The sequence below is a fragment of the Vulpes vulpes genome, chromosome 5 (genome assembly GCF_048418805.1).
Source record: "Vulpes vulpes isolate BD-2025 chromosome 5, VulVul3, whole genome shotgun sequence".
NCBI lineage: Eukaryota > Metazoa > Chordata > Mammalia > Carnivora > Canidae > Vulpes > Vulpes vulpes.
The window spans coordinates 113933388-113957529 of NC_132784.1; the positions used below are offsets into that span (position 1 = coordinate 113933388).

A 24142-nucleotide genomic window follows, 5' to 3' on the forward strand; every position below is an offset into this window, starting at 1 on the left:
CCCCTAAGATTCTCAGGTCCTCACGATGACCTTAGAAGGCTGATCCTGCCGGCCCCACGGGCAGACGGGGAAGGAAGGCCCGTGAGGTGAAGTCCCCTTCCTAGAGCACACATGTATAACGGCAGACCTAGGATTGGGATGTGGGCCTCTCTGGCCCCAAACCTGTGCTCCGTCTATAATGTTACTGCCTAAGTGTCTCCTACTCCAGGTCATGAGGACGGAGAAGTGGATGCGTCAGGGTAGGTAATCTGATGGGCGTGAACCCCATCACCCCATCACCCTCCTGTGGACTTTGCCCCACTTTGTATCCTCTGCGTCTTGAGGGCTGTGCCGAGCAGGGAAAGATGCACCAAGGTTTTCGAGGGGGAAAAAAGCCTATTTTCAGTATGTAATTTCTGGACTTCCAGACTGATTTCTGAGACCCAAGGACATCCTAGCAGGATTTGAGTGATGTGTAAACCCACGACGCATGGAGCTCCTTCCACAGTTGTAAAGGGGAGAAGCCGGTAAGATAATCGTCATGAGCCCATAATGCACCTACAGACTCTAGGGCTGGATTGCCTGTTTTCGGGTCCTAATTAGGCTCCGCATACGAGCGCTATGGCCTTGAGGAATTTACTCCATCTCTTCAGGCTTTGGGTTCCCCATCTGTAAAGTAAGTTTAATAAAATACGTACCTCGTGGGTTAACAGTGAGGATTAAACGAATTCAAAGCTAAAATCCATGCCGGCTATCTAGGATGCACTCAAGAAGTGCACGAAAAGGATGTCACAGAGCAGGGGCAAGCCCCGCGAGCAGAGAGGGCGGTCGCTGACGCCGCTTGGACCGTAGCTGCTCACAGCTGTCCTCTTCCTTTCCTCCTTTCTTCCTCCTTTTCATAACTACTGGGTGGCTGCTCTGGACCAGGCACTGTTGTAGATGTGAGGGACCCGAGTGACTGCCCGATAGACAGGGGCACCCCTGGCCCGGGTGGGGTGACCTGAAGCAGAGCCTGCACCTGACCCCGTGTGCGGGACGGAGGATGTGCGCGCAGAGCCCAGAGTGAGGGAAGCAGGTGGGACGGGGCGGGCTCGGCCGGGATGTAGTCCCGTCCCAGGCTCTCTGCAGCCCGATCCCACAGGAGACTCTAGTTGCACCTTGAGCCAAGGTGGGATGGGGTTCGTGCCCCACCCCTGTCCCGCCCCAAAGAAAGCCTCCTTTCGGCCATGGTGGTTCCTCAGGGCAGGGATGGGGGGCGGCTGGGAGCCGAGGACACCTGGGCCGAGTGGCTGCAGGGCCTGTTACTTCAGCCAGGCCTCTGGGGACCGGGCGTGGGGTGGGGATGCTATGGGAGAGACAGGCGGGGGCGGGGTGGGGCTCTACTCCGGAGACCCTCAGTAGCCAGGAAGCTATTTCTGCAGTTTTCGCTTTACCCATCTCATCCCGCTTGTCCCCTGGCTCTCAGGGCCTGTGTCTGCCACGGACGACTGGGGTCCCTGCAAGTGGGGTACATCCTTTTTTTTTATTGTCCTATGGAATATAGCGCAGAGAGTGTTACGTGTAAGGAACGGAGGACCTGGATCTCGGGGCTCCCAGTTTTCAGGCTGAGGCCGGGCTCCGAGCCTGCAGGCTCCCGGGCCAGCTGCTGTGCTCTGTGCCCCCCGCTCGCTGCTGGGTCTCACGCTCCCTCCTGCCAACCATCGTGGGACAGGGTCTGGGCTCCTGGATGTGTCTTCTCTTACTGGGTCCCCATGGAACTGCGGGTCCTCGGAATCCCCCCCCCCCCCCCCCCCCGTCCCTCATTAGTGTTTTCCTTCCTGGTCTAACCCCACCCGCTCCCTCTCTGTTGCCGCCTCCACCGGGTCCCTCGGCTCGCAGCCCCCTGGCTCCCTCGCCGCGAGGCCGCAGCAAACCGTGGAAACTCCGGAGCCCAGCGGGCGCCTACGGGAGAGGCTTCCTGCCCACAGCTCGGAGCAAGGCCTGCTTGACCTCCTTGTTCCTCAGGCTGTAGACCACGGGGTTCAGCAGGGGCGTGATGACCGTGTAGGTCACGGAGAGGAGTCTGTCCTGCAGGGAATTTTGCGATTTGGGTTTTAGGTAGATGAAGGAGGTGCAGCCATAGTGGATGATGACCACAGTGAGGTGGGAGGCGCAGGTGGCGAAAGCCTTCCTCTGGCCCTCAGCTGATGCCATCTTGAGGATGGTGGAGACAATCAGGACATAGGAGATGAAGATGAGGACCATGGGCAAGACGAGCACGCACAGACTGATGAGCAAAGTGAGAAGCTCTTTGATGGTGGTGTCGGCACAGGCCAGCTTCATGAGGGGCCGGATGTCGCAGAAGAAGTGGGAGATGACGCTGGCGTCACAGAAGGGCAGGCTGAACACGGAAGACACCTGGATGATGGCCGTGCTCAGGCCCATGCTCCAGGAGCCACCCACCAGGTGCACACAAGTCCTTTGGCCCATGATGACCGCGTACCGCAGGGGGTTGCAGATGGCCACGTAGCGGTCGTAGCCCATGGCCGTGAGCAGAAAGCAGTTGGTGACGCCAAAGGTGAGATAGAAGAAGAGCTGAGTGGCACAACCCACAATGGAGACGGCCTCCCGGGGGCTCAGGAGACCGGAGAGCATGCGGGGGACAATGGCCACACTGTAGCAGGTCTCAGAGAGGGACAGCGCGCTCAGGAGGAAGTACATGGGGGTGTGGAGGTGACGGTTCAGGCGAACAGCCACCAGGATGAGGGCATTGCTGGCAAGGGTCACCAGGTGCAAGGCCAGAAAGACCACGAAGAGGAGGAGTCTGCGCTGCCACCCCAAAGCAGAAAAGCCTTCGAAGGTAAACTCCGTCACAGCAGTGGCGTTGGGCCTCGGCATCAGAGGATCCGGGTCTGAAAGACACGAGGCAGAAGGTGGGAGACCCGGGTCCTCATCAGCCAGGCACGGGGACCTGAGGCTCCCAGACGCTGGCTGGGCTCTCTGGTTCCCGGGGCTCTGCGGGCCTGGGCTGGGGGGTGCCTGGGGCAGGGAAGGGAGCGAGCGTGCCCGGGGCTGGCGGGGTGGCCGGCTGGGAAGGGAGCCAGGCTGTGGGGGGTCACTGGGAGGCTGGGAGTCTAGGGTGGGTGAGCAGAGACTCTGCACCTTTCTCTGGGGCGACTGGCGTGTGGCCCGGCGCAGGCTGTGAGCTCGACCGCTCCCTGCTTTCTTCCCACGTCCGGGCCCCTGCCTCCCGCGTGGACGGCGTCTCTGCTTGTTTCCTGGGCTCTAGTCAAAGCGGCCAAGCATCGGAAACCTCCGAAAGGTCCCAAGTACCGGTACCTGCACGCAGACAGCGGGAACAGGATCCTCAGGGCACACGCGTCCCTGCTTTACCCCCGCTGAGTGCGGGGACGCTTGCTCTTCTTTGCTCACTTCACTCGTCGGCATTTGCTCATCTACAAAATGGAATAATACGGACTCATAGGGTTACTATGGAGATGATGCGCATTGCCGCGTGGGAAGCCGAGCACAGCCCCTGATACGGGGACAACGGGGCATCACACTCCCGCACCTTCACCCGACCTGCCCTTCCCACTCCCTCCTGGGTTCTCCTTGTCTCCACCGCCCCCGCCCCGTGAGACGAAGGCAGGGCCCATCGCCACCACCGATGGCTGGTGGTGGGAGACTTACCCGAGAAGAAGCCCGGAGGGCACTGAGCACAGAGAGGGGGTATACAGTAGGCCGCGGGGACATGGTCACACGGGGGAAGACGAGCGTAGATGTTCAAATGGGGGTGTTTTAGGTGGTGCTGCGGTCCTCGCTGCTTCTCTCCTGGGCCTGGCCCAAGGTTCCAGGGTGGCTGGTCTTCATCCAGCTGGAACGTTTGTGGCAGCCTGAGGGCTCGAGGGGCTGGTCTGGCTTTTGGAGACAGGGGTGGGGGTGGAGGTGGCACAGAAGGAAACATGGGAGCAGGGGAGCGAGAGGGTGTGGGGGGCGGGGGCCGGGGCAGGAGGGTGTGGGGGGGCAGCAGGCCGTTCCCAGCAGAGCGGTTCTGCGGCCGTGCCCGCGTCCAGGCGGTCCTGCCCCGGCTCCTGTCCCGGGAAGCCGGGCTGTGGGAGCGTCCCTCTGACCCTCACCTCCCGGCCTCTGCCTCTACCTGGTGCAGAGGAGGAGGACGTGGTGGGGACTCCTCTATCCTGGAAATAAGCTTTCTGTGGGTAGAGGGGATGCCTCAGGTTCACCCCATTGGACCCCCCAGACCCAGAGTGTGCCAGAGGGGGACGGGTGGGACTGTGCATTCCCAGGTCCCTGGTTCCCAGTCCTCCCCGAGCGATGCCCTAAAGCCCACTATCTGGGGCTAAATGCACCAATTAAGCTCTTTGAAAGTTCTTGCCTCTGATTTACTTAGGCTCATGTCCGGATCACCCTTTCTGAGTGATTTTTTTGGTATTTATAATGCTTTTTATTCCCTAAGTTTTACAGCACAGCTGTTGGTTTTCCCACTTGACCACACCCTCCGGGGCAGGGAGGAAAAAGAAGAGGTGGTCTGGCTTGAGCAGGGGTGGGGAAGCCCGGCCTCCCTGCGTGGGGGTAAGGGGTGGGGGGACTTACACCTCGCCAGGCGGACCAGGGGGCTTCGGCCTCAGTACCCACCACGCTGGCCAGGGTCCTGCTCCTGCTGTGCTGGGTGGGGGGGGGGGGTGCAGTGCACACGCGAAGCCTTGGGAGGGGAGGCCCTGAAGAAAGCCGTGGAGCCCCGCGGAGTCCGGGGCCTGTCTGGGAAATCCTGTCCGGCTTGGTGGGATGTGGGAGCAACAGCCCGAGGCCCCGGCTGCCTTCCCGGAGCCCCTCCCTTAAGTGGGTGCAGGCTGTCGGGGGGGCCGTCCCCCTGCGCCCCGGGAAGCCGCGGCGACTGTCCCCAAGGAGGCAGCAGCGACGCCCAAGCCTCCGTGATGCCTGGGGACCTCGTTAGGCGGGGGCTCGGGGCGGGCACACGGAGAGCATGCAGCAGCCCCTGGGTCCCCTGGGGCACGAGTTGGGGGTGGGGGGAGCGTGGCCTCCGAATCCTGCGGTGGAAGGGTGCAGCTTGGTCAGGGGCTCGCGAGCGGAGGCTCCGGGCGGCCCCCTCAGATCCAGATGTCCCGGAACTGGGATGCCTGCCCTCGTGGGTGCTCCCAGCCGCTGCTCACTGGGCCTTCCCGCCTGTGGGTGCAGGGGTGAAGCGGAGGCCCGACGCCCATCGGCCCCGCCCCCCAGCCACTTGTGCTGCTCTGCGGGTCACCCTCCAGGGCATCGCTGGAGTGGGCCCCTCCTGAGGAAGCCCTGGGGGCAGGCAGGCCTGCCGTCCTCCCCACCTGCGGTCCTCCTCCACCTGCCGTCCTCCCCACCTGCGGTCCTCCCCCACCTGCCGTCCTCCCCCACCTGCCGTCCTCCCCTCCTGCGATCCTCCCCACCATCATCCTCCCCCATCTGCCATCCTCCCCCTCCTGCCGTCCTTCGCCTCCTGTCTTCCTCCCCGCCTCGAGTCCTCCCCTCCTCCCGTCCTCCCCGCCTGCGGTCCTCCCCGACTGCGGTCCTCCCCTCCTGCCATCCTCCCCACCTGCAGTCCTCCCCACCTGCGGGCCTCCCCTCCTGCCGTCCTCCCCACCTGCGGTCCTCCCCGACTGCGGTCCTCCCCTCCTGCCATCCTCCCCACCTGCGGTCCTCACCACTTGCCGTCCTCCCCTCCTGCCGTCCTCCCCCACCTGCCGTCCTCCCCACCTGCCGGGATGGTCGCCGAGCGCCAGGCCAGCCCCTGCCGGGACCCGGACGGCAGCGGGGCTCCGAGCGGGGGCACGGGACGGGGGACCCGGGGGACCCCAGGGACGTGCGGGGTCCTCCGAGCCAGGGCAGGCCAGGTCGCCTGGACCACGCCCTGTGCGCGTCCCTCCTGGGCGGGGTTTGCAGCGGCCCCGAGTCAGGGCGCGGTCGGAGCCCGACACCCCCGACGACGCCCGGACCCTGGCGCGTGCGGACGTTTACCTGCCAGGAGACGAGGTTGGATGTGAAGGACGGGAGGACCTGGGCCTGCTTCTTCGCGGCTTTCTTTTCTGAGAGGAGAGAAAATACATTGATGACATCACCTGCTTATTTTGGCAGTTTTGTCTTTTTCGTCTGACTTTTTATATCTGCTCTCGTGGCCTCTGGCGCTGAGCTGCGCTGGCCGAGGTTGGGGCTTTACCTACCCCCCCCCCCCCCCCCGCTTTAGCGAGAGTCCTCCTCCCGGGGCACTGGGGGCGCGGGGGGCGCGGGGGGCGCGGCAGCCACACGGGCCTGGGCTCAGGCTGCTGGGTCGGCCCTTGCTGGCCTCAGCAGGGACCGCCTTGGGCCCCTCCCCTCCCCTCCATCCCCTCCCCCTTCCTCCCCTCCCTCCCTGCTCCTCCCTCCCGTCCCCCCTCGCCCTCCCCTTCCTCCCCTTCTCTCCCCCTCCTTCCCCCTCTCTGTCCCTCCTTCCCCTCCCTCTCCTCCCCTCCCTGCCCCTCCCCTTCTCTGTCCCCCCTCCCTCCCCCTTCCTCTCCCTCCCCCTCCCTCCCCTTCCTCTACTCCCCTCCCTGCCCCTCCCCTCCCCCTCCCTCCCCCTGTGTCCCTCCTTCCCCCTCCCTCCCCTCCCTCTCCTCCCCTCCCTGTCCCTCCCCTTCTCTGTCCCCCTCCCAACCCCCTGTGTTCCTCCCTCCCCCTCCCTCCCCTCCGTCTACTCCCCTCCCTGCCCCTCCCCTCCCCCTCCCTCCCCCTCTGTCCCTCCTTCCCCCTCCCTCCCCTCCCCTCCCTGTCCCTCCCCTTCTCTGTCCCCCCTCCTTCCCCCTCCCTCCCTCTCTCTGACCCTCCCCCCCTGCTCTACCCTCCCCTACTCGCATGCACGCTCATGCTCACTCACTCGCTGAAATAATCTTTCAAATGCTTCTCATGCTTGGGTCACCAGGAAAGGGGGTGCTGGCTGTACATTTCTGGCGGTCGCCCTCCGCCGGAGGAAGGGGGGTTCCCTTCTATTCCTGGTCTGTCTGCAAGTTTACCGAGTAGTCTCCTGAATTTTCAGCTGCTTCCTTCTCTGTACCCATTGATACGGTTCTTCGCTTTTTACTCTTTCACTGGTTAGGGTGGTGATTCACATTAATAGACCTTTCTAGCGCTGACTCCTACATTTTTAAGGAAAACCCTTACTTAGGCAAAAGACCAAGACCATGTACCCATTTGGGTTCAATTAGCTATTTTTTTTCATCTACTCGTTATCCACTAATGATTGTCTTTTAGTTATCTTTCCCTTCTTTGCCTATTTTTGGTACCGAGCATTGGCAGTTAGCAAGGTTTTTAAATACTGGGGAGATTTCACACCTTTTCTATGTTCTGAACCTGATGCCTTTCCTTGTTTGTTTTTTTGAAGGGCTAGATTTTCTCCCCGCCCCCTCCCCCGCTGCTTTTCCATTTTTGTAGGGTTATTATCCCAATAAATTTTTTATTCTTGGTATAATTATGGTAATTTATATCTTCTTCTGAGTTTGCCCATTTTATATACTTTTTCATATAGATTAAAGTTGTTCAAGGTATGTTTTTATAATTTATGTGTGCCTACCCTGGTATTCTTTTTTCTCCTACCTTACTTGTTTAGTCTAATTTATCATAGTTGTTGAATATTGTTGTAAATTGATCTTTCCAAAGATTCCAAATTAAAAAAAAAAGAATTTCTGTTGTTTCATGTTTACTTTGGTATTTTAAATTCTACTTTGTTATTATTTGTTTCTGTTTTCGGGGGTTTATTTTGTTCTTTTCCAAGCTTTTTGGATCAGAATCTTTTATCTTCCCCCTTACAGTAAACATATAAAAAGCTATAAATTCCTTTCTGAGAGCGGCTCTGGATATTCCTCATTTATTTTGATCTGTAGTGCTTCTGTTAAATCGTAGTTGTAGCATGTATTTAAAATTTTTTTCTTTTTATGATGTCTTTAACTCTGTTTATTTAGATGTTTGTTAATAGGATGAGTATGAGATAAAGAGTCCAGAGCTCAGACCCTGGAGTCACAGAGCTGGTTTGTCTCATTCTGACACCTCTTCCTGACTTGGGGCAAGCTGTTCCTTCTCTCCACGTCTCTGTTTCCTCGTTTCTAAAATGTGGGGGATGATAGTAACTTCCTCAAAAGCAGCTGTTGTAAAGATTGAATGAGTAAATATTTGAGAGTACTTGGAATAATGGCTGGCAAGTGTTTATGAAGTAAATATTCACATCTATGAGGAGGGGTAATCGAGGGTTTGGCTACTTTTGAGGGATGAGGCTTGATTTCTTATTGCATCATGGTCCATGAAGACTACTTATATAAGATCAATACTTTGGAATTTGTCAAGGCATCCTTTGGGGTCAGAAGAGTGAACATTCTCGGTAAGAAGGTTAGACTTTGAGATGAGGCTTGTTAATCGTCCTTCGACCCTTTTTAGCTCTATCAACCCTTTATTGTTTTATTAGTTTCCGAGGGTGCTGTATGACCACCTCCTGTGATTGGGTATTAAATTTCCCCCAGTGGTTTTATCAATTGTTGCATAATACAATTTATAGCTAGGCTGTTAGGACCCTGTACATTCATGAATGGAACAATTTCCTGGTGAATTATTTTGCTTGGTAGTCTAGGTCCCTTACTGGTTTTCACTTGGTATCTGATTTTGTCTGATGTCAGTAATAGTACATCACCTCCTTCCATCAGCATTTTCCTGGATCCCCCTCAACCTCTGCCTTTCAACCTGTGCCATTTTATTTTGATAGCGTAGTGTTGGATTATTAAAATTCAATTTGAGAGCCTTTTTGTTTCAATTGATTAACCTAATCTGTTCACATCTTTTATAATTAGAGAAATTGCTGGAAATTACTGTCATCCTCTATTTTCCATTTACTATGATTTCTGGCTCTGTTTGTTGCTCTGCCAGGCTTTGGTTTGACTCATTTTTCTGGTTATATATACACCACTTCTAAGTCATCCAAAAGTCAAACTGAATTTTTACAATTGAATAATTTAGTTTTTATAAATAATCCAAATGAAGAATTAAAAAAATACAAAAATGGTGCTTCATTATTAAAACAGTTCCCTATCTGCCCATGATTCTTGTGGCTTCGAAGCACCTGCTCTCCACCTCTTTGCCTACTCCTCATGGTGTTCACCTCCATATAGCTGCTGCTGCTTTTTATGTGAAATGCCTCTGATAGGGCTCTGGGTGGCTCAGTGGTTGAGTGTCTGCCTTCAGCCCAGGGCGTGATCCTGCGGTCCTGGGATCGAGTCCCATGTCAGGCTCCCTGCATGGAGCCTGCTTCTCCCTCTGCCTGTGTCTCTGTCCACCCCCCCTGACCGTGTCTCTCATGAATAAATAAATAAAATCTTTAAAAAAATGCCTCTGATGATATTTCTTAATTCCTAGATTTTAGGCATCCTCTCTTGCCTTCCCAGCTCACAACGCTATGTGCACGCGAACACAAACATACCCACATACTTCTCCTCTTGTCATCCTCCCACTAAAAATTAAATCTGTTTTCAGAACATATGTCATTATAATATGCAAATATTATTCCGAGCCATGTAGCATAGTAGAAGTGCATCTTCCATTGCAACATTGTTTTCTCACTAAATTTTAGGAGTGGAGCCCTCTTCGTTGTTCAGTTTTGAAGTATCTATAATTAATCCAACCTCAGTTTTTTTTTTCTTTTATCAGTTTTGTGCAAAGGTAAAAATCTTCCCACAGCACTAGTTACGTATGGTCAAACATACCTGGTCGCTTCTGTGTGTCTGTATCCCCCGTCTGTCGAGCTGGCTGCAGTCCTCTTTCCTGCAGCTCCAGCCTGGCTTGGCTTGTTTCCGGGACTCCTCTGGGGGCTCTAATCCTGGAGCTTTCCCTCACTGGCATCTCTCCCGGACCCTGACCCCCGGCTTCATTAAATGGAAACTATATATGTGAGCTGTACGGTGCAATGATTTGATATACACATCGTGAAAGGATCGCCACAATTAAGCTGGTCAGCACACCCAGCACCGTGTGTGTGCCCAAGTGTGTGTGTGCACGTGCACGTGCATAGAGGACACTCAGGACCTCTTCCGACGGGTTTCGGGTACCCGACATAGCGTCATTCACGGTAGTCACCACGCTCACTGCACAGTAGATCCTTACAACTTCTAACTGGAGTTTCTTTCTTCTGACCGACGTCTCCCCAGCGCCCCCCAGTCCCTGGTGTCCACCATTCTATTCTTTTGTCACGTTTTTAAACCCCACATAGAAGACAGATGATGTAGTATTTCTTTTCCTGTGTTTGGCTTATTTCGCTTCCTGTGATGTGCTCCGGGTCATTCAGGTTGTTGCAAACGTCCGCATTTCCTCCCTTTTTATGGATGGATGATGCGTGTGTGCATGCGTGGGTGCGCGTGCACCCCTTGTCCCCCGCGGCATCCTTGCCCACACATCTGTGGATGAACACTTGCACCGTTTCCATGTCTTGGCTGTTGTGAGTGACGTTGTGGTGAACACGGGACTGCAGCCATCTCCCCACGACACCCACTCTGCGGGTCCTGGAAGAGCCGTATTTAGAGAATTAAGAAAACTGAAATACAGCCGCTGTCAAGAGCCCTGCAGGGTCTGAGGTTTACCTCACTGGCGGGTTCTCCTGACGCCGCATCACAGACGTGGGCAGAGGACACCGACTCCTGGGTCCGAGACCAAAGCTAGCACCGCTCACCCCCTGCTGTCGACGTGGACACCGGTTCTTCGAGCTCTGGCTCCCACACGGGAACAGAAGAGGCTCAGGAAATTATTGGACGTGCAATGAGTTGCATTAGAGAAGTGGAGCTTGAGCGCGGGGAACCCGAATCTGCTTGGAAGTGCGGTAATCCCGCCTGCCTGGGCTCCTGGATTCTGGGCCTTCATCACACACTTCAAGGGCCTTGAAATACTAATCTGGGACCAAGGCATTTGGCGCCTCTGTCTCCAGATGTTCAGAGATGTGAGCCCCGAGGACGGTTATCACAGTTCAAATAGGTAGAGCAGATTCACGCAGGGAAGGACCGGGTTGTGTGTGGTGGCGAGTGGGGCTACATGCTGGCTCTGGCAGCAAGTGCAGACGCACTGAGCCCCATCCAAGAGGCGAAAATGGCAGGACTTTTAAATGGGGGATGTATTCTCTCTCTCTCTCTCTTTGAATTTATTTATTTGAGAGAGAACATAAGCAGGGGGAGCGGCACAGGGAGAAGGAGAAGCAGACTTCCTGCTAAGCAGGCAGCCAGATGTGGGGCTGGACCCTGGGACCACAGGACCCTGGGACCTCAGAACCCTGGGACCCCAGGACCTCAGGACTTCAGGACCTCAGGACCCCAGGACCCCAGGACCCCAGGACCTCAGGACCCCAGGACCTCAGGACCCCAGAACCCCAGGACCCCAGAACCCCAGAACCTCAGGACCCTGGGACCTCAGGACCTCAGGACCCCAGAACCTCAGGACCCTGGGACCTCAGGACCTCAGGACCCCAGGACTTCAGGACCTCAGGACCCTAGGACCCCAGGACTCCAGGACCTCAGGACCTCAGGATCCCAGGACCCTGGAACCCAAGGACCCCAGGATCCCAGGACCTCAGGACCTCAGGACCCCATAACCCTGGGACCCCAGGACTCCAGGACCTCAGGACCCCAGCACCCCAGGACCTCAGGACCCCAGGACCCTAGGACCTCAGGACCTCAGGACCTTAGGACCTCAGGACCCCAGAACCCCAGGACCCCAGGACCCAGGACCGCGACCTGAGCCTAAGGCAGACGCTTAACCAACTGAGCCACTCAGGTGCCCCTGGAGGGAATGTATTATTCTTAAGAGGCTAGATGAACCATTTGCTGAATGAATAAAACCAATAATATGTTTTGGGTTTCACAATTTGGAAAGGTTTTCTAATATTTGAACCATTAAGATAACAAAGAATCTTTATTATGTTTAGATTAGAGGTAGGTAATAAAGGTCAAGATAAGTGGTTATTTATCTTAATAGAAATGTATATACTCAAAGATCGGAAGATAAGAAGTCAATGAAAATAAATGGCAGGAATTTCTTTGTAGCTGGCAGGAAGAGGGAGCGAGGAAATGTAAAATAATACGTTTAAGTAGAGAGCAGAGAGTATGATTAAAGCATAGAGTCCTTTGAGCTATTAATTTAAAAGAAAGTAGAATGTGAAGCCCCTGTGGGCAATTTCTAAGTATTTAGGCCTGAAAGATGAAAAAGAAAAAAGAAAAAAGGATTTCATCAGGGAGCAGTAAAAACAGAGGACTCACACACCCTTGGTTCTCCTTCATGCAGGTGGTGACCCCTGTCCACGGCCCTGGAGAAGAGCTGGGAAATGCCCCTGCGCGAGTGCCCGGGGTCCCGTGTGCAGGTAGCCCGATGGGACAGAGGGTCTGAGGTCTGTGGTGGCCGAGGCGGAGAAGGGATGTGATTCGTGTCAGTATATGGGGCACGGTGTGAACGGGGCTAACGCAGGCCTATTCAGCTCACACAAGAGTAGAAAGCACATAATGACACATTTGATTCAATCATATTCAACTTTTGTATTTTGGAGCATCCCACACACCGAGGCACTGTTCAACCCCAAAGTCCCAGCTGGGTTTCCTTTCCTTACAATAGGACCCCAAGGTCTCAGCCTCTTTAAAGCTGCCACAGGTCACATGGCCCTAGCCCCGTGCAGAACCGCTCTGCATTTCCTAAACGTGACACGACCTTCCCTAACAGTGATAATCAGGGCCCACATTTTCCGAGACCTTGAGATCCCGCTATGGGCCATTTTTCTTAACGGCGTGTGCTTCAACCTGTGTGGGCCTTACAGTATCCTAGGTACCAAAGTCGCCCGCTGTTTGGATGAGAGCAGCGTGTGCCCGAGGTGGAGTGAGGATCAGGGGTAGTACCTTCTGGCTCTGGAACCTTTCCTTAACCCCTGAGCTGTGGGGATTCTCTTGCTGCTTCATCTAAATCTTTCTAAATGCTGGTCCCTGTAACTAGATGCCCCCTTAGGCCCACGTGCATGGGTCACCCTACCCTTACTGGTTTGGATGACTGCTTTCTAGTGTGTCGTGACCCTTGTCTTACGCTTGCTCCTGTAGCATCCTGTATTTTTTATTTATCATTTATTTATTTATTTATTTATTGAGACACAGAGAGAGGCAGAGACACAGGCAGAGGGAGAAGCAGGCTCCATGCAGGGAGCCAGACGTGGGACTCGATCCCCGGTCTCCAGGATCACACCCTGGGCTGCAGGCAGCGCTAAACCGCTGTGTCACCTGGGCTGCCCTGTAGCATCCTGTACTAATTGCCACCATTCCGTACGTACGGTCATTCCCATCTGCTTTTCTCTCCTAACGGTGTTCTGAGTCCCTTAACATCAGAGGCTCTTTCTGATTCGTTATTCGTTTGATAAATGTTTATTGAGAAGCTAGTATGGACCACATTGCGTCTCTATAGATCCTATCCTATGTAGGGAACTAGAAAGTGTGTGAACAAATACATAAACGCTCTTCTTTGGGATTCCTCTCCCCTTAAGATCAATTGCAAACTTTATGGCTGATCACAGAGAGAGACAGGGGTTGGATGTGTAGCCACATTAAACGAGTCACAGAATGGATTGTATCCACGCAAGCTTCCTCGGAATGTTGCCTTTACCTTTAGCTTCCAGGCCCTGCTCTAAAGTCACTGGAAGTCTTCCTAGTTAGGCACTGGGAATTTAGTGTCTGCTGGTGGGAAGCCTCAAACCTATTGCGTACTTAGCTTCCTTATATCGCATTTACCAGGTCCCGGATAGCTTTCTAGACACTTCGACTGTATTAACCACTTTGATCCCCACGACTCTGGAGGCATTGCTATCGTTAAGCCAACCTCTGAGATTAACCAAGACAGAAGTGACTTGTCTGTGGAGACATCACTAGGAGGAAACAGGACTCAGTCCTGGGCAGAGCGGCTCCAGATCCAAGCTTTTAACCACTGAGCCCTCTTTCCTCTCACTACGTGCTGTGTTTGCTCTTTGCGACCTAATGGTGGGAAATTGCATCTTGACACCTCCTTTGTGAGAGATGACACGGTAAGAAATTTTATAGAGAGAAATGTGATAGTCTATCAAAGTTTAGTATGATCCTAGCCTTTGACTTTGCATTTCACTTCCTTGTGTTCATTTGAGTATGAAATGACATGTTTATAGTTGTCTATTATAGAATTGTTTATAATGGCAACAGCTGGAAAAAAAAGGCTGTCAGCAATGAGCTGAGTTAATAATGACCTATCTATGAAATGGAAAATTATGCTGCCATTTAAAGAAAAAATTCAGATGAATCTTTAAGTACTCTGTGGAAGGGCATCCAAGGTATTGTTAAGCGTAGTGGGAAGACTACTAACGTGTACCCAGATTATTTTGGTGATGTTTTCAGAGTCAGCATTCTAAAAGGGACAGGAAGCGCATGCATGCTTGTATGTTAGCTTGTATTTGAGGGCGTATCTGCATATTTATATGCTATGTCTTTCCTGGAAGGATTACAGGGTAGGAAGGAGAAAGGAGGGTGCGTGTTTATGGACTATGTTGACATGACTCGGCTATTCATTTGTTTTTATTTTTATTATTTTTAAAAGATTTTATTCGGGAGAGACAGAGAGAAAGAGGCAGAGACACAGGCAGAGGGAGAAGCAGGCTCCCTACGGGGACCCCGACGCGGGACTCGATCCTAGGACCCCCGGGGTGACACCCTGGGCCGAAGGCAGGCGCTCAACCACTAAGCCACCCAGGCTTCCTTTCATTTGTTTTTAATAACATGACATTACTATTGCACTGTCTTGGTCAGCATGGCGTCAGCATTCCAAAAAATCCTCACCCAGGAAAACAAAAGTTCTGAACTTTATTGTTGTTCTTACGAACCTTCACAAGAAAAAACGCAGCTCAATGACCATCAAACTCTCCCCCCCCCCCTCTTTTTTTAAAGATTTTATTTGTCAGGGTGTGGAGCACAAGCAGAGGGAGCAGCAGGCTCCCCACTGAGCAGGGAGCCCAATACAAGACTCAGTCGTAGGACTCTGGGATTGTGACCTGAGCCAAAGGCAGACACTCAACCGTCTGAGCCACCCAGGCGTCCCAGACTCTTCAGCTCCGTAGTAGCACCACATGATAGTCACCTCTCGAAGGCACTCGGAACCCTTACCTCAAAAGTCTTGCTTTGTGGAGTCCACAGATCCTAAAGCATTATATCATGCTATTCACCCGGCCCTAACTGAACCCCTGAGCTGAAAAACCTACCATACACTTCACCCCAAAACATCACAAGTAGCCTCACTTTTCACTCCCCTCTGGCAGATGCTAGAGGGTCATAGTCGGTGTCAAGGTCATACTCTCCCTTATCAAGACAGGGATAAACTCAGCTTTGTTCATCAACAGATTATTTTGGTGATGTTTTCAGAGTCAGCATTCTAAAAGGGACAGGAAGGACACTGAAGGCAGAGCAATATTTAATATTACCTATTCTGCGGTGTATTACCTATTCAACAAAAACAATTGGAAGGAGGGATGAATGGAAGCCACTAAGGTGCTCAGTAGAAGCACCTGTTCAGGAAGGAAGGTTAAAAAACCCAGATGTGAGTCCTTGGACATTTCAGTTTATAGCGGCAGACTCAGCAAGCAACTGAGAGAAAGCGTCTGTGATAAAAACAAGTTAAAAAGAAACAGGATGCTTTCAATTTATTAGAAGCAGGGTCATTTGTGGAAGAAACGGGTAGAGGAGAGGGATGCCATTTACGTTTGCAGGTGTGGCTCAGTTCCATGAGTTCTAGAACAGCTGGGAGCGAGATGCAAGTAAACTTAATGTATTAACCTTCTTGTTCCCAGGAAGAGCAGAGTCTGTCTGTGGAAGGGAGGAGAGGCTCCAGCTGTACCTGGCCAGGTGGGCATAGTGGGGTGGAGCTACCTTGCCATGCTGGCATGCAATTGCTGCCTCAATAAACCCAGTGAGTGGTCTGGACCCCACCTGGAGAGAGAGTGCGGCTCAGGAGGGAGGGCGCACAGAAGAGCCAGAGAGGAAGTGGGAAATCCAGCACACACTGCCTTCTCCCAAGAAAAGACATTTGGTTCTTTCGGTGTCTGTTGGGGCCAATCTCCCTTCCAAACTGTGTTGAGAAACATTGTGCATCCAAGAAACTCACCCCACCAACCCCCCACCAAAAAAAATGGTAAACACAAAGACAGCCGTGGGTAGAAACATCACAAACTGTTGACGGGTAAAGATAAAAATCATGAAGTTGGCAAGAAATAAATGAATCCTCACACATGAGATTGACAGCCGACTTGTGGGACAGTGGAATCTACAGGCAATGGGATGACACATTGAAATTACTGGGGGAAGAGAAAATATTATCAGTTATCTTTTATTTTTTATTTTTTGGCGTGTTTTGTTTTTCAAAGAGATGTTGAAGCACCCAAACGGAGAACGTGGCTTCAGGAAAAGAGATGCGAATGAATGGGAGCCCCTGGTTGGCCGTCTGTTGGCAGGGGATCCGCAGCTGCCTCTTCAGTACAGCCTGGAGCTTTCGGAGAGGAGTGCCCACGGGTTTGAGATCAAGAATTCCATATTTAGCAAAACTACTGTTCAAAAACGGAGGTAAAAGAGAGATATTCCCGGGTAATGAAGACCTGAGTGTGGGTGTTGGCGGCTGGCCTGCCTTAGAGGAGTGTGGAAGGGGGTACTCCGGTCTGAAGGAAGGGATGCTGGACCAGAACTCGGGTCTGCTGGAATGATGAACCGTAACTACGTGAAATGCAGTACAAATAGATGGTTTTACGTAGAACAATTTTGATATCAAAAGTGATCGTGTATTTTTGCTTTTCCAGGGATGCAGGGATCGCATACTACTAACATACCACGCAGGTAGCGTGCGGACTCTTAAGAGTTTTGAGTCCTTCCTCTCTACCGTTGGTACCTGGATTGCTAAAGGAAGACTCTTGTCTAAACTCACTTTGGCTCCTCTTGTCCATCAACCTTCCCGTTCCCCTGTTCTATCAACTAGAAGCTCTTAGTTCCAATCTGCTTATTTTTCTGCCTTCGGCCGATCTTCCAGCATTTTCGGCCAAGAGCTCTGTTGTTAATTTTGTGCACAGAGGAAATGTTTCTTCAGCACCCCATGGCCTGCACTTCACGTGGCTTTTTCTAGCTAGAATTGATCCCGTGAATCCTGTAAATCAGACCAAACCCTGTGACCCTGTTGACCTGGCCAGAGTCTGATATCTGTTTCATCTGGTTAAAAATGTTTCCCCAGTTTCTGCTCTCGACAGGGTCCTGGACATTTGAGATCTACCTGGGAGATTGGCTTGGGTTGCTAGTGCCTGCTGAAGAAAACTTGTAGCTCACTCCAACTCATTCCTAAAAGTTTGTATCTGAATAATATATTAAAATGGCAATCAGTTTTGTCTTAAAGACTTTTTTTTTTTTTTTTAGAGCTGAGTTCGGTTCACAGCAAAATCGAGAGGAAGGCACAGAGTTTCCTGTATACCCCTTATTCCCGCTCACATTCAGCTGTCTTATTATCGCATCCACCTAGGGGGTGGTATGTCTGTTACAACAGATGAACCTAAATCAACACGTCATCATCACCCAGAGTCCAGTTGACATTTGGGTTCACCCTTGGTGGTGTGTGTTGTGTAGGTTTAGATGAACGTAAGACGATATGTATCTAACACAGTATATGGGGTGTTGTCCCTGCCCTGAAAATCCTCCGTCCTTGCCTATTCACGCCTCCCATCCTGCTCAACTTCTGGTCACCATTGATCTTTTCATTACTTCCATAGATTTGCTGTTTCCCGAATATCACGTACTCGTACGTGCAATAATCACAGATCCTCTGCTTCCACTTCATGATACGCATTTAAGTTTCTTCGTGTCTTGTCAGGTCTTGATAGCTTGTTTTTAGTGTTAAACAATATTCCATTCTCTATGTACCATAGTTTCTTTCTCCATTCCCCTAGTGAAGGCATCTTGGCTGCATCTCCCTTTTGGCAATTGTCAATAAAGCCGCTATAAACATCCACGGGCAGTTTTTTTTTTGTGTGAACATAAGCTTCCAGATTCTTTGGGTAAATACCAAGGAGCACAATTGCTGGATCATATGGTAGGAGTGTGCTCAGTTTTGTAAAAAACTACTAAGCTGTCTCCCAACACGGCTTCACCAGTTTGCATTTCCACCTGCGATGACTGACTGTTCTGCTGCTCCATGTCCTCACCAGCATTTGGGGTTGCCAGGGGTCCGGATTTGGGGATCTGGGCCACTCCGATAGGTATGTAGTGGTATCTCGTTTAAACCTGCATTTCCCCGATAACCTGTGTGGGGCATCCTTCCCTATGCTTGTTTGCCCCCTGTGTGCCTGCTTCAGTGAGGCCTGTTCACGTCTTAGACCTGTTTTTTAAATCAGATTGTTTTCTCATTGAGTGTGAAACTTGTTTGTATATTTTGTATATATCAGGTATGTCTTAGGCAAGCATTTTCTCCCAGTCCGTGGCTCGTCTTTTTCTTCTCTCGCCATCTCTCACAGAGCCGAGGTTTTTATCTTTAGTGGATGGTGTCCTTGATGTTGTGTCTGAACCATCATCGCCATACCCAAGGTCATTGAAGTTTTCTTCTCTGTTGTCTTTTTAGGAGTTTTAGAGTTTTGCAATTTTTTGTTGTTGTTGTTTAGTTCCATGATCCCTTTTGAGCTCATTTTTTGAAGAGTATAAGATCTGTGTCTAGATTCTTTTTTTTTTTTTTTTGCATGTAGATGTCCAGTTGTTCCAGCACCATTTGTTAAAAAGACTGTCTTTGCTTTATTGTATTGCCTTTGCTCCTTCGTCGATGATCAGTTGACAGTCTCTATGTGGGTTTATTAGTGAGCTTTTTGTTCTTTTCCACTGATCCATGTGTCCATTCTTTTGCCAGCACCATGCTGTCTTGATTACCGTAATTCCTGGGGTTGGGTAGTACCACTTTTCCAACTGTTGATCTTTTGCCTCTCCAAACAAACTTATAGTAAGTCTGTTGATACCCACCAAAGAACTTTCTGGGATTTTGTATGGGATCACATTGAACAAATCTATTTGTGAAGAATTGACGTTGTGACAACATTGAGTCTTCCCGTCTGTGAGCACATAATAGCTCTCCATTTATTTAGCTTTTTATTTTCATCTATCGAAGTCCCTGTAGTTTTCTTCACATAGTTCTTGTGTATATTTTGTAGATTTATACCGAAATATTGCATTTTTATGGGGCGCCAACATAAATGACCTTTTCAATTTCAAATTGTATTTGTTCGTTGCTGGTGTATAAGAAAGCAGTTGACTTTTGTGTATTACCCTTATGTCCTGCAACCTTGCTGTTGCTCATTGGTTCCAGGAATTTGTTGATTCTTTTGGACTTTCAACATGGACAGTTGTGACAAAATTTCAACAAGTTGTGATATAGACAATCATAGATACTCTGAACAAATACAGATTTATTTTTCCGTTCTGAATCTATATACCTTTTATTGCCTTATTGCATTAATTAGGACTTCCAGTACCATCTCGAAAAGGTATGATGAGACAGGACTCCCTTATCTTGCATCTGATCTTCACAGAGAAGCTCCTAGACTCTATTATGCTATTACCTATATAGCGTTTTTTTGATTTGTTTTTGTATATTCTTGCTCACATTGAGGAAGTTTTCCCCTATTCCTAGTTTACTGACAGTTTTTATCATGAATGGGTGTTGACTTTGTCAAATATTTTTTCTATTGATATGCTCATGTAATTTTTTTTCTTTTTTAGCCTGTTGATGTGATGGATTATAGTAATTGATTCAAATGTTGAACCAGAATTGCATACCTGGTGTATATCCTGCCTGGTTGTGGTGTATAATCCTTTTTACACATTACTGGATTCAATTTGCTAATATTTTGTTGAGGGCTTTTGCATTTATGTTCATGAGACATTTATAGTTTTAGTGTTTTTCTTTTGTAATGTCTTTGTCTGGTTTGGGTATTAGGATAATGGTGTCATCGGGCAGCCGGGGTGGCTCAGTGGTTTAGCGCTGCCTTCAGCCCAGGGCGTGATCCTGGAGACACAGGATCGAGTCCTACATCAGACTCCCTGCATGGAGCCTGCTTCTCCTCCTGCCTGTGTCTCTGCCTCTCTCTCTGTGTCTCTCATGAATAAATAAATAAAATCTTTATTTAAAAAAAAAAGGGTAATGGTGTCCTCTTAGAATGAATTAAGACCTATTCCCTATGCTATTCTTGAACAGAGATTGAAAAGAACTGGTACAATTTCTTCCTTCAATGCTTTGTAGATTTTATAGTGAACCCATTTGGGCCCGAGGCTTTCCGATGTTATTTTCCTCCTTTCTGAGAATTTATTTTAACATTCCTTGGAAGACCAGTCTACTGAAAACAACATCTCTGTTTTTGTTTGAGAAAGTCTTTATTTCTCTTTCACTTTTAAAGGATGATTTTGCAGGTACAGAATTCTAGGATGGTCATTGTTTTCTGTCAACACTAAATACTTCCCACCACTCTTCTGTTTGTATGATTGCTGAAGAGAAGTCACATGTGATCTTTCTTTCTTATTCTATAGATAAGATTTTTTTTTTAGCCTCTGACTCTGACCTGAACTTAGTGTTAGGAGGAATCCTGTGGCACACATTGGGGATACCAGCAGGACACAAGTCTTTTAGTTCTTGAATTAAGTAAGAGTCAATCAGCCATATCAAGGTATTACCCCACAACTGCCATGTATTGGTGATAGGAACACAAAGAAGATGACCCATGTCCCACAGGGAAATGGGCTGATTCTTGCTTCTGCTAGACTGGAAAGCAAAAGTGGGATAAAGTCCATGCAGTACATTTTTGAAGGAAATGGGTCATTAAGAAACACAGGAGGATCGTGGAAGGGATAGTCACTAAAAATTATAGTTACAGTGATGACACTATTAGCCATTGTTATGAAGTACAGGTATGGGGGGAGACAAAAACCCTTGGAAAATAACTCCCCTCTATATCTTTCTTTTCATTCAGAAATTTCACATCAGAAAGAGTTAGAAAAAGTCAACGTCACTTATTGACACCAGCTACTGCTTTTTTCTCTAGAAAGGATACTGTCTAAAACAAGGAACATGACCGAACTTAGTTCAAAAGAGCATTGGCCTCCACTTCTGGAAACAGGGTGAGTATCCTAGCTCAAGGGCCCTTCCACAGCCTGCCCTTGTACTAGTCACCTTCTGTACGTGAAGGAGCAGGGCTAGGGAAAGGAAAGCTCAGGACTCAGAATATTTGGGAAGAACACCCGTTCTGGGACATTCCCAGGCCACTTTGTGCTGGCCATACATGTTGACAGAGATGACTGGATCAGTCCCAGGTGGTACAGAGGGAGCTGATGTGCCAGGGTCACTCAACACCTGCTGCCTCTTTGACCTGGACCCACCTCTTTAATCATCAAGTATAGTAGTTGTTTTCATAATTCTGCTGTCCACTTATGTTGAAACTTTTCCTCCCTCTCATTCCTGCTGTAAATGAGGCAAATCATGATAAACTTCTTGATTTGTTCTCGAGAGTGCTGAGTTCCTAGCTGGTGGAAAAGCACTGGTGATGCCTGAGGCCTGGGGCGTTATTCAAGAGTACAGCTCAAAGCACAGTGCAACCTGTTGGGCAATGAGAGCCTCACCCTTCCTTCCCTTTGTCCAATTCATTCAGATCCAGACCTTTCGGTAGTAGCATAGGCTTGTCCTTTTTTTTTTTCTTTCTTCTAACTTTGTACCTATTGACTCTTTCTGGCCTTGTTGTCCTCATGACTATTTGTCTGGACCATCATCTCCATACTCCCTTGAACTGCTTCCTGAGCATGCTATAAACTCCTACACTGTGGCTGTCATCCCCTACCTTCTGTCTGGCCTCCCGAGTCCTCATTAGCCTGTTGCCATTCAGGACTATTCCACCCACACTTCTGTCTCAACTGCGCAACCAACAATGCTTTTCCCACTCACGGCCATGCATTGTGATCACTGTGCAACCATGGGCAGCCCTTGTGGCATTCAGTCATTGTACCTACCGTCAAAGTTCTCCAGAGACACAGGACCAATAGGTGTTGCTGATAGTGTGTAAGAGAGTTTCTATAGGAGTTGCCTCACATGCCTTACATGGAGGCCGCGAAGCCCCATGATCTCCTGAAGAACCAAGAAAGCTGAGAGTGTAAATCCCAGTCTGAGTCTTAAAGCCCAAGAACCAGGAGCCCTGATATCTGAGGGCAGGAAAAGATGTCTCAGCTCCTCCACAGACCCGGAATTTGCCCTTCGTCTGCCATTTGCTCTCAACAGGTGCAGACTCTCAACAGATTGGATGATCCCTGCCCACACGGGGGGAGAGTGACCTTTTTTACTTGGTCTACTGATTCAAATGTTAGTATATTCTAAGGACTCCTTTACAGGCATGCCCAGAATTAATGTTTTGCAAATTGTCTGGACACCTCTCAGCCCAGTCAAGTTCACACACAAAATTCACCATCACAGTCCTCCTATGTAAGAGGCCTGGGCAGTGAGCATCCATGTCACTAAGAATTGGCTTGGACACGTCCTCGTCCAGGTAACTTCTGTATCTGGCCAGTTTTTTTTTTTCTTAAATTTATTTAGAGGGCATGAGCAGCGGGTGTGGGCAGAGGGAGAAAATGAGCATGGAGCCCTAACTGTAGGACTTGATCTCACGACCCTGAGGTCATGACCTGAGCTGAAATCAAGTTGGATGCTCAATGGACTGAGCCACCCAGGTGTCCCTGCCCTGTCCTTCTGAAATGCTTTTCTTTTTTTAAAAAATTATTTATTTATTTATTCATGAGAGACACACAGAGAGAGGCAGAGACACAGGCAGAGGGAGAAGCAGGCTCCCTGCAGGGAGCCCGACGTGGGACTCGATCCCAGGACTCTGGGATCATGACCTGAGCCGAAGGCAGATGCTCAACCGCTGAGCCACTCGGGTGTCCCTGTGATGCCTTTCTTACTTCTTACCTCTGTGACATGAGACCCCTGCTGAAGCTGGCCTGCAGGGACACCACTGTCAACGAGATCATCAACTTTGTTGTCAGTATCTGTGTCCTGGTTCTACCCATGGGCCTGGTCTTCATCGCCTTTATCCCCATCATCTCCACCATCCTTAAGATCACTTCAGCTGAGAGCCAGAAGAAGGCCTCTGCCACCTGCGCCTCCCACCTCACCATGGTCATCATCCTCTATGGCTGCACTTCCATCATCCGCCTCAAGCCCAAGTCCCAGAGTTCCCTGGGGCAGGACCTACACAGTCATCGTCCCCCTGCTGAATCCCACTGCCTACAATCTAAGGAGCAAGGAGGTCAAGGATTCTCTACACAGAGCCATGCCGAAAATACTACTCAACCCTCAGTGTGTCAAGATTGTGACAGCTTCCCTTCAAGTGCTCATTCCCCCTTAGCGTTGACAGGAATGCTGTGGTTCTCCGCAGAGCCTCCTATGGGGTCTGTTCCTATAGTGTCCTCTCAGGAGACGTCTCCTGTCACACTTCAACCATATTCCCATGAACCCAGGTAACAGGCCCCGGGGTTCTGGCCAGTTCTTCTGCCGAATAACACATAAAAAAGGAAAGATTCATGTTGGACACCTTGGAAAAAAAGCTCCAGAAATTTTATTCTGCTTTGAGCCCAGGGAGCCTTCAGAAGAGATGGGATTGGTCAAGTTGTGCCTCGTACAACTTGGTCTCACGTTTTGTTTGCAAATTTTAGTACAGACACACTCGGCGCTCTCTGCGCTCTCTAGCTGGTCTCTTTCACCCCACCCTGGGGAGTCTGTGCTGAGCCTCGCCGGGTGCCATTCCTCCTCCCAAGGGCTGCTTCATGCCTGCATCCCCCCTATATGGGGGGTAAAGCCTGGAACCCAACATCACCCTGATGATAAAGTCATCGTTGTACACACTTCATAGTTTATGAGGCGCCCCCATGTGCAGGATTTCACGTGGTCTCCAAGGTAGGCAAGACAACACTTAGAAATTGTTGATAAAGAAAGAAAAAGAAAAAGAGATTGTAGATAAAGAAATGGAGGCCTGTGCACGTGGCAGCGATGGGCCCAGGCGTAGAGAAGTAGACAGCTGGGGACTCAGGATTGGGGT

At 50.5% G+C, this 24142-nt stretch overlaps 1 protein-coding gene and 1 pseudogene across 4 annotated transcripts; one reads left to right on the top strand and one right to left on the bottom strand.

The window, feature by feature from the left end:
* Positions 1 to 637: 637 nt before the first annotated feature.
* Positions 638 to 7026, bottom strand: LOC112912975 (olfactory receptor 10J4-like). Of its 4 annotated transcripts, none has more exons than XM_072759726.1 (6): positions 6872 to 7025; positions 5980 to 6047; positions 4570 to 5160; positions 3649 to 3876; positions 3121 to 3297; positions 638 to 2870 (listed from the first exon to the last, which is right to left on the bottom strand). In XM_072759726.1, the coding sequence occupies exon 6, from the start codon at positions 2854 to 2856 to the stop codon at positions 1921 to 1923; it is 936 nt and encodes a 311-aa protein (XP_072615827.1). In that variant the 5' UTR covers positions 2857 to 2870; positions 3121 to 3297; positions 3649 to 3876; positions 4570 to 5160; positions 5980 to 6047; positions 6872 to 7025; the 3' UTR covers positions 638 to 1920. The 4 variants fall into 4 exon arrangements, with proteins under 4 accessions (XP_072615827.1, XP_072615828.1, XP_072615829.1 ...); XM_072759728.1 differs by having other exon boundaries at positions 1853 to 2359; positions 2462 to 2870; positions 3121 to 3413; positions 3649 to 5160; positions 6872 to 7026; XM_072759727.1 differs by lacking the exon at positions 3121 to 3297 and adding an exon at positions 3298 to 3413 and having other exon boundaries at positions 3649 to 5160; positions 6872 to 7026.
* On the top strand, positions 5727 to 23452 carry LOC140599131 (olfactory receptor 10J4-like; annotated as a pseudogene).
* Positions 23453 to 24142: the final 690 nt, after the last annotated feature.

Bases quoted from the DNA above. Each gene is read 5' to 3' on its own strand.
- LOC112912975 (XM_072759727.1), bottom strand. From the start codon at position 2,856: ATGCCGAGGCCCAACGCCACTGCTGTGACGGAGTTTACCTTCGAAGGC.